This window comes from Micropterus salmoides, unplaced genomic scaffold (assembly GCF_014851395.1).
Source record: "Micropterus salmoides isolate LMB-PRFRI ecotype aquatic unplaced genomic scaffold, ASM1485139v1 Ms_hic_scaffold_16, whole genome shotgun sequence".
Classification (NCBI taxonomy): domain Eukaryota; kingdom Metazoa; phylum Chordata; class Actinopteri; order Centrarchiformes; family Centrarchidae; genus Micropterus; species Micropterus salmoides.
In genome coordinates, this window is record NW_024040707.1 from 13,037,894 (window position 1) to 13,048,057 (window position 10,164).

A 10,164-nucleotide genomic window follows, 5' to 3' on the forward strand; every position below is an offset into this window, starting at 1 on the left:
ATTTTCGGTCAGTTTGTATGCTTACATTACATATGGATTACAAAACCTGCTTGCCTGTCCATGAGAGGTTATAGAAAAACAATGTGAATATTTCATTATTTGTATTTCTTAAAATAGGGGGAGATTGAAACAATGTCAAATATTAAAAAATAAACAAGCTGCAAGTGCGATGTCAGTGCAGCCTATAGATGAGGATGAGAAGGGGGGGGGGGCGACTTTGAGATGACATTGAGGCTGTGTAGATGGGAGTTGAGTCTCTGGTTGTTGATGTTAGACAGTCGCACAAGGCGAAGCGGCTGCTGCCCGTGTTGATTCAGCCTCCTCCTCCTCCTCATCCTCCTCCTCCTCTTCCTCCTCCTGGTCTTCAGCACTGCTCCCCGCTGGACAGCTCCTGCTTGGACACCTCTAACGCTGCATGGTCCCTTTAAGTCTTTTAATGGAAGTAAAATCTATTTATGTTCCAAGAAATATTGGGAGTTTACAACTTCACCCACAGGAGGAATCTACGGATACCTCGTTTGGAGATTTGTGGCAGGCAGCGAATCCTCGGCGGCACAGATCACAGAATCATTGTGAGTAACTGCTTGCTGAATTCTGGCGTCTGTCTGTGCGTGTGTGCGTGTTTGAACCCTCATACAAAAGAGTCTGGTTAATGCATAATTACATTTTTTTTGTATTTGCAGCGATAGTGAGTGTGATAAAATTGTGAATGAGACTGTCAATGTGTTGCTGGGGTCAATGAAAAGACGATGAGCTCTGCGCCTATACGCTATAGCCAATTAAATGCAGAATTGATTGCTGATTGCTAGTCTATTGGATGGTGCAACTGTGGAGTCGCATTCTCGTGCGTTTAAAATCGCGTTTGGATTCTCATTTAACCGGATAGAATGGGTTGGCTATTTGTGCAGCCTGATGCGTAAAGCCTTTACGCTTTGGACATCTCTTTGTCTCTACTATGCGTTTTGTGTTCCAGTTTGTTTGATACCTCTCTGTATCCCTGCTGCTTGCAATTCTATATATTGATAACTATTAGGAGAATCTGCAGATGGTAATTGGTAGACTCCACTTCATTATGCTTAAATCTCACAGGCTATTTGCTATTACTACGGTGCGTCTTGCGCTTGAGGTGCATGTTTTGGATGCTGTAATTTGTCTTAAAGTTTTCTTTTGTTCGTTGATGTTATTAATATCAGTTTTCGTTTTCTTTCTTTTTTTGGCTTATTTTATTGCAGACTTTGTTTAGGTTATCGTGTGTGCTGATCTGGGTTTGGCTGCTGTTAATTTACGCGCAATCTGTCGTCTGTGTTTTAGTTATAGGAGCAAGTCCAACATGACTTTGCAATCGATGTTTTTTTTAGTGTGCCATGAATGAAAATGTTGTCAGAGAGCCAAATGTTCATGTGATGCTTTGGTCTGCGTTTTAAAATGCACAGTTCAGTAAAACAGTGTGTGTTTGAATTTACTGTTTTATTGTACCTGCCGAGGAATAAATGAATGTAGTGCAAAATGTGTCCACATTTGCTTCACAAGTAACCACATTTTCAGCGCCTCCTGAAAAACAAACAAATGCTCTATTCACGATTCCAGGTTAACGGCGACTGACGAGCCGTGTGTGCACACAGGCTTCATCTCCAGACATTTGGTCCAAAGGTTAGGTCTAAAAACCGCGAAGCTGCTGTCTGCGTGGACTGGTGCTGAAGCCTCTCGTCCGACTGCCAGGACCTCTGCCAAATCCAGAGACATGGCGACGAACGGCACCAAAACGGATGGACAAGTCACAGAACTGAACGAGGTGGCCACTAATAACGACAAACCCAAGTCACTGGACGTGAAACCCGAAAAGCAGAAAAAGGAATTGCCTGCCAGGGAAACATGGGGGGGCAAATTTGATTTTCTCCTGTCGTGTGTTGGTTATGCAATTGGACTGGGAAACGTATGGAGATTTCCCTATCTCTGTGGAAAAAACGGTGGAGGTAAACATTATTTTCATAGCTAATTTACTGCAGGCCCATTCAGCTCTATGATCATATAGTCGAGCATACCGATCACCTTTATTTGCAACCCTAATTAAGTGTTGTGCTGTGGCGTTTTAAGTCAGTGTAGTTTTAGACAAAGATTTTTGGTGAATAACGTGATCTACTTTTGTCATCCAGGAGCCTTCTTGATTCCCTATTTTTTGACCCTCATATTTGCTGGGGTCCCCTTGTTTCTACTGGAATGCTCCCTTGGTCAATACACCTCAATTGGAGGGCTTGGTGTGTGGAAACTGGCTCCTATGTTTAAAGGTACAATTTTGTCTTGATACCAGGTTTTATGGTTTTTTAATATTTATGGTGTTTCATGGAAATATGTTTGACTATCAGAATTTATGGAGGCCACATAAGACACATATCCCAAGGTAGTTTTACTACACTGCCTAATTCATTTCTGTATGATAGGTGTGGGCCTTGCAGCAGCTGTCCTTTCCTTCTGGCTTAACATTTACTACATTGTAATCATTTCTTGGGCCATTTACTACCTGTACAACTCCTTCACCACTGTAAGTATTACACAGTGTACTCTGTGCTGAAACCAGTATAGGGTCAAGGTTTTTATATGAATTCATTATGAATGATAGCCTGTGGTATCTGTAAGACATTTAAAAGCTCTAAAAGTGTCAGTGAGGGAAAAAAAACACTGTTTTTGTTTTTCAGGAACTTCCATGGAGCACATGTAACAATCCATGGAACACAGAGAGATGTTATACAAACCACTCTATTGTAGATACCACCAATCTCACCAGTTCAGTGATGGAGTTTTGGGAGTAAGCTATTGACTGTTTATTCTTGCTTTCACTACAGTAGAGCTTTAAAGTATCCTGCATGCATCCCCATGAATCATAAAAGACTGCCTCCTCTGCAGCATGCTTATTTTCCTGTGTGTATAATATTCACATTGTTGCTTGCTCTGACTTATAGGCGCAACATGCATGAAATGACCGATGGCTTGGAAAAACCAGGCCAGATTCGAGCGCCTCTGGCAATAACACTGGCCATCGCCTGGGTCCTTGTGTACTTTTGTATCTGGAAAGGGGTTAGCTGGACAGGGAAGGTAAGAAGTTTGCCAGGTTGGGTATCCAAGACCTCTTATGCTGCTATACTGGTTCTCGATAAGGAATAGAATGTGACAGCTATGCAAAATTAATCAGTCAAATATCACCTCATCAGTCATTGAGATTGCTGTCAGTATTGCCCAGATTGATTTTAAAATAAGAGAAGAGACATCAAACACTCATGTTCACTAATCCTACTCTGCCTCATGGCGGCTCCTCTAATTCCATTTCTCCTGACACTTTGTCTATACTGAGTGTGGATTGTGATAGGAGGGGCAACAAACAGCCATACCCTACAATCTGGTTTTGTCCTCTCCCTTCACTTGGAGCAGTTTCCCTCCCTTGTGGTGCCACATTTCAAAAAGTCTAGTGCATCATGTGACCATGGCAAATAAAATTAGTTTTGGTCACAAAATACCCCCCATCCCCCTGCACATTTTGCTCACAAATTGCTTGCACAGTGTTATAAACGCACAGAGACACAGGGAGCTGATTCAAAGTGAAGTGTGCAGTGATGTCTTTGCTGAATACTTGGCCTCTCTGACTGTTGTGTTGTTTTGTCTGAAAGAGACAGAACAAAATAAATCTAGAAATTTTTTCAAACCTCATGAACATTTCTGAATAGTGAGTGAATTCCAAATTTACAAATTCTGTTTGCATCATAAATTTGCTTAAGCTGCAATGGTGTTATCCTGCTGATAAATCTCTCACATTTCATAGGTCGTTTACTTCTCCGCTACATACCCATACTTCATGCTGTTAATTCTCTTCATCCGTGGGGTGACTCTACCTGGAGCTAGAGAGGGAATTCTCTTCTATATCACTCCTGAATTTGAAAAACTCAAAGAATCCGAGGTAATGACATATGATCATAGTACTGCATGCCTGAGTGAGTAGAGCTCGGTCTCACGCAGCTAAATGCTTGTGTTCCTTTGTCAGGTATGGCTGGATGCAGCTACCCAGATCTTTTTTTCTTACGGATTGGGATTGGGGTCACTTATAGCTCTGGGCAGCTATAACCCTTTCAATAACAATGTTTACAGGTAAGACTGGTGGTGATTCATAAATAGAGATAGTCTATGAGACAGAGAATTCTACTGAATTTCATATAGGTGACTTAATTAAATTGCTGCTTTTTAACTATATTAGAACAGCCCTTAAAGGATCTTATCAATGTGAGTTGCTGGCATGAAAATAATAACAATCTAAGGAGAAGGCTGGTTTTGTTGTCGGTGTGCAGGCTGGAGGAGAAAAACCCCCCACTATGATTGCAAAGCCTGAGTGTTTTCTCCAGCAGCCCCATAGTTCTGGGTCACATAAACAATCAGTTACATAAAAATAGTTGTCCTTGTTTCAAATGGATGTATCTTTCTACATCTATATCTGCAAAAAATACATGAGAGTTTGTATTATTAGTCATGAGTTCTTATATTAAATCTGTACAATAAAAAAACTGTGCGTTTGCCAACATCTGTATGATCAAAAGGAATTAATAGCAGTGATGCATTCTCACAGCTACTCTTTCGGACCTCAGTCTCTCCTGTGTGTAAAGAAGCTAAATACAGAAAAGAAAAACCTGAGCAAATTTAAATCTTTGACAACAGACCTATTTTATGTTTCCTCTCCCCAGAGACTCTATCATTGTGTGCTGCATCAACTCATGTACCAGCATGTTTGCTGGCTTTGTAATCTTCTCTATTGTTGGCTTCATGGCACACGTGACAAAGAAAGACATTGCCGACGTAGCAGCTTCAGGTAACTATGGATTGCATGGATGCCTTCTTCTGTAATGGTTCTGTCTCTTTGCACAAAATGTGCACTGTCATTGGTACGGGCTGCTAAACACAGCTTTTTTTCATCACTTCTATGAGAATATGTGAAGTCATTTCAGAGTGCTATGAGAATAACCCTGATGAAATGTGATTTTTCTGTTTACTATCCAGGCCCTGGTTTAGCTTTTCTGGCCTACCCGGAGGCTGTAACCCAGTTGCCCGTGTCTCCTCTCTGGGCCATTTTGTTCTTCTCCATGCTGCTCATGCTGGGGATAGACAGCCAGGTAAGGGGCTTGGAGTTGATCTGCTCATGGGCTGACCTAAATATTTAAAATGCGGGTACATATCATGCAGCTCACCCCTGCTCTCTGCATGATAAGCACGCAATTTGCTTCTTGTAGACAGATATAGCTGAGTTTTGACATCAGCTGTCAAGTCTTTTTAATGCAACTTTATCACCTCCATGTGCCCACAGGTTTCACTGTCTGTGTTTCTTCCTTTTATGTCTGATATTTGAATTAAGGCCACAGAGAATTGAAAAAAATCCATAAATGCAGCTATACAATGACTTTGACCACCAGCACTTCAAAGTAATTGACATAAATTATAACCCTATTCTAAATATCATAGCTACTGAGAGTTTGCATAACAGAGCTATTACCAAAATGGCCTCCAAGAAGTGGATGTTTGGTCATTCAGATGATTACGTTAGTGTTTTTGTCTCATGCTTTGGTGCACACTGCCATTCTTTGTCATTTGTCATCATCAGTCAGCCTTAACCACTAAAACAAAATGTATTTTGTGGAAGAATATATTCTGTAAAATATTCACAGGCTCTAGACCAAAACAAAAAAAAGATCTGTACATAATGTATTGTGCATATATTCTCACTAATGCTGTTTCTATGATTCTGTCCTTCAGTTCTGCACAGTTGAAGGCTTCATCACTGCTCTGGTGGACGAGTTTCCCAGAGTTCTTAGAGGTAGACGAGAGATCTTCATCGCAGTTGTCTGTCTGGTGTCCTATGTGATTGGACTTTCAAACATCACACAGGTACAGCAGGGCAGCTCTCTTTTGTTACCCCTTACTATTAATAGCACAAGATTAAATAAATGAGTAATAGAATTAAAAGATGTAATTAAAAGATAAATGTGAAATTGATGCATTTATTCTATGTAGTGGGCAAGAGGTAATTTAAATTTGGACTTGTTCTCTTTATGACATTACCACAGTATGTTGTGTTGTACTGTACAATGAGTCTTTTTGTAACAGTTATCCATTTTTCTGTAACCAGGGTGGAATCTATGTGTTCAAACTGTTTGACTACTACTCTGCCAGTGGAATGTGTCTGCTGTTCTTGGTCTTCTTTGAATGCATCTCCATATCCTGGTGCTACGGTGTGTATCATCAATGTTTCTTGCGATATAATAAACAGAAAGTTATTGTTAAAATTCTTTGTTTCTTCACAATTTAATAAGTGAAGATGGGAAAATATCACATATATGAAAAGTCGGGTTAAAAAAAAACATCACACCTGTCTGGAAAAAAATATTTGCGCAGCTTCAAACGCTATTCAGCCTCAAGGTCATGAGCATTCATGTGTTCCACCTCACCATCCTCACGATCATGCATGGCAGACCACCAGCAAATTGAAATAAATTGGATATGAATATTTTGATCACAGATTAATTTGTCTTGCAGGTGTGAACAAGTTCTACGACAACATTCAGGAGATGATTGGCTACAGGCCTTGTGTATGGTGGAAGATGTGCTGGGTCTTGTTCACCCCTCTCAATGTCGGTGTGAGTAATTTGAACTAATACAACAGTACATCTAAAGTCATGACATGAAAAATGAAACAATAAATAAAGTCAATATTAACAGCCTGCAGCCATGTCAGGCTGAGACAGCGCTGCCTGTAGTCAGTGGTGTCAGGATGCATAAAGCGTCTCATGTCTCCCACAGGGGGTGTTTTTGTTCAGCGCCGTACAAATGGTTCCTCTAAAAATGGGAGACTATGTGTTCCCGGGCTGGGGTCAGGGAGTGGGATGGCTCATGGCGTTGTCCTCTATGGTACTCATCCCAGGATACATGATCTATATGTATCTTGGACTCAAGGGCACTTACAAAGAGGTAAGAAGTGAATTGTTGGGGCTGTGTAGCCAGGTTTTTACATTAAGATGTATTCTGATTTGGTAACCTGACATACCCCTTCTCCTGTGTAATTCATTTGCGTTGTTTTTCCTCTTCCAGCGACTTCGGATAATGCTTCAACCCCCTGCAGTTGTCAGGCGACCCCAGGAGAATGGACCCGATCAGCAGGCAGAAACCAACGCTGCTACCCTATCCAGCCCCACCAATCCAGCCAATCTCGCTAGTCCTGCCAACCCAGCTCCCGCAAACCCTTCCAGCCCCACCAACCCGGCTCCTATCAACTCAACAAGCCCTGTGACCCCGGCTAACCCTGCTCCTCCACCAGCTAATCCAGCCACCGCCACTAGCCCAGTGACCCCAGCAACTAGTCTCACCACCACCATCACCACCACCACCACAGCCAGTCCGGCTAACCCCACCACCACAACTGTTAGCCCAAGCAGTCCACCACCCAACCCAGCTAGCCCAACGGAGCCCGTTAACCCCCCAAACCCAACAAGCCCCACCTCTAACCTGACCAATGCCGAGGCCAACGTGTAGACAACAAAGAAACCCTCATGGAGCACGTAGACAAAAGAGAACATTACAAAGGACTTCCAAGATTTTAATTGATTCACCTACCTCCAGAGGCAATATGTGATCAAAACAGATTTTCGAACCATGTTTAATTTTTCTGCATTTGTAAAACCAAGCCAATGATGTCTTATTGTTGGTTTGAGTTCTGAAAACAATATCAAAGACTGTTAGTGTTCACAAATACAACCATAAATCTGAATAAAAAATGTAAACATGCTGTGTAATACTGTGAGAAAACAAAAAAACATAGAGATATAGATTAGAGATTTGTTGAATATCTTCATGAATCAAGTAAATACCGTGTGAATATAGTAGATGAAGTAGTGAACAAAATTGACATCATTGAAGAGTGGAAGGGATGGTGTCAATTTTATTGTGGATGTTTACTAAACCTCACGCAGTTGTCTCTTTTCCAAACGTTGCACTCTGTGAGGTAAACTACAGGCCACAAGGCAAACGGGGAGCTCTGAGTAAGCACAATGCCAATAAGAAGTTTCATGTTTAGGAGCTCTGGAGCAAACCAGTATTTGTTGCAAAAGATTTTTGTGTGTGTGAGAGAGACTGTTATTTTTCCTTCCTTTTTTTCAGTAAAAAAAGGGAAAACTTTTATGTGATCGAAACATTTTTAGAATTATTTTTAGGATGTTTTATACTATATGTGTTGTGATGGAGGACCAAAATCAATAGGCAGACAAAAGCAAAAACTATGCCATTTTAGCGTTCGGTTGGCAAGGCACAGGGTACAAAGAAGTACAAAAAAAAGCACAGGGTTAGAAAAGTGATTTACAACCATCGACTATCCCTTAATGCTGACAGTCAATCCTGTTTACGTTTTGCATGCTTTCCTCAGGAACATCAGTGAAAAGAATTCTTGAAATGTCTCCTGACAAACAAAAAAAAAGAAAGAAGAGAGAAGGCCTTAAGCCAATGCACCAATTTCAACTAAGCCATAGTCTATTTACATGACTAGGCCAAACTATAAAATATAACTTTGTATGCTAGCACAAAAACCTGGACCAACTCTGTGTTAAAGTACAGTCATTTTTTTTTCTTTGTGTGTGATGATCAATTATAGTTTGATCAATATGTATTCAGCAATACATATGTAGATGTATAAGTGCAGGCCAGTAAGCAAGTGGTCTGTTTCTCTTTTTGTTTGTGTTGTCTTTGCTTTACTAGTGAAAAGCACAAAGCTTTAATTTCCCCAGACTTTTGCCATGGCGTGTTAGGACAATGTTAGTTTGCTTCTATGGCAGCTACTGTGAAAGGCATCTGGTTGAACAGAACATGTTTACTTTGAAAAGCAAAACAACTGAGCGAAAATGTGAAATGGCTACAGTTCATGTCCTGTGAATTTTGTATAAAGTTACTCTACCACAGTTTTCTCTGGAACTTTGTTGTAAAACTGTACTGTGTAAAACATGTAACTGTGAATGTCTGTATTACACTGGAAGTTATTGTCTAAATGTTGAAAAAATGGAGTTGCTGTTTTCTGCAATAATATTTTGATCACAGAAGCTAAAGCACATATCTTACAGAAATATACGAAATGATGATGACAATGAAGATACTGACGATTATATTAAAAATAGAAACTATGTCTAGTAAAACAATATTGTTTTGTATATTTTTAACTGTCTCACTGCCTAATGTAAAACATTATATAAACATGATATGTATCTAAATGGTGTCACATGATAAAGCACGATTGTTATGTTATACAAAGAGAAAAAAGACTGAAAAAATAAAGAATTATAGAAAATATAAATACAATACATGCCTGGCATATGTCCCTCATAGCATGTGTGTTTAAAGTAGCAGCCGCGTGCTTTTCAACACTGTTATCAAGAAATTAGGTCAACCCCACTATCCTATCAAAAGATGTACGCTGTGCTGAATCCTCCTGCAGTAATTGGCTATTGTTCTTTGTCTTGTAGACAACACCCTGTTGTTGTCCATAGGGTATTGCTAGCCAATAGATATAGGAAAATGTGAGACCAATAAAAATGCGAGCAGGGATGAAGTGGAAGAAAAAACAAACAAAGCGTCATATAGCTGGATTCATTTTTTGCTTAGAGAGAATAAGGCCAGGTGGGACGTGTAAAATTAAACAAAACCTCTCTTCAGTAGTTTTGAGTGAGGATGACATCCAGCTTAACTCTACCATGGGGATATATAAAAAGGAGCTAAACATTAACTGTAACAAAAACAGAAACATCAAAAGAGAACGAGAGAAATGCGTCTGAAGCCCTTCCTTGTGGTTTACTGAGTGTCAGAAACACAAGCTGATGGAGGGGCCTCGGCAAGAAAAACATCACCACAAACCAGCTCTTGCCCCGGGGCCTGGCGTGCCCACCCGCCCCATCTCCCCAACCTCTTATGGCTCTGTGTGTATCTGTGTGTGTGTTTGTGTCTGCATCTTCTCCCCCACCTCCTGCAGTTGCTGTTTCCATTAGCTTCCAGTGTGATAAAAGAGACAGCGCCAGCTGACACCACCACAATGCCTCGCCATGGATAAAAGAATGAGATGTCCCCTCTAGTAGCTCGTGGCAAACTGTGGGGTGGGAGGAG

General features: G+C 40.7%; 1 protein-coding gene across 1 annotated transcript; it reads left to right on the top strand.

The window, feature by feature from the left end:
• The first annotated feature begins 244 nt into the window (after positions 1-244).
• slc6a1a (solute carrier family 6 member 1a) lies at positions 245-9,581 on the top strand. The gene is made up of 15 exons (XM_038723839.1): positions 245-572; positions 1,588-1,973; positions 2,154-2,285; positions 2,439-2,539; positions 2,694-2,803; positions 2,958-3,090; positions 3,812-3,946; positions 4,031-4,134; positions 4,722-4,846; positions 5,035-5,147; positions 5,785-5,916; positions 6,158-6,260; positions 6,565-6,665; positions 6,829-6,996; positions 7,117-9,581. Exons 2-15 carry the CDS (start codon positions 1,742-1,744, stop codon positions 7,555-7,557), a joined length of 2,130 nt encoding a protein of 709 aa, XP_038579767.1. The 5' UTR covers positions 245-572; positions 1,588-1,741; the 3' UTR covers positions 7,558-9,581.
• The last annotated feature ends 583 nt before the right edge of the window (positions 9,582-10,164 follow it).

Coding starts and splice junctions, on each gene's coding strand:
- slc6a1a (XM_038723839.1), top strand. CDS start 1,742: ATGGCGACGAACGGCACCAAAACGGATGGACAAGTCACAGAACTGAAC. Junction 4,847..5,034: donor TGCCGACGTAGCAGCTTCAG/GTAACTATGGAT, acceptor TTTACTATCCAG/GCCCTGGTTTAGCTTTTCTG. Junction 6,666..6,828: donor TCACCCCTCTCAATGTCGGT/GTGAGTAATTTG, acceptor TGTCTCCCACAG/GGGGTGTTTTTGTTCAGCGC.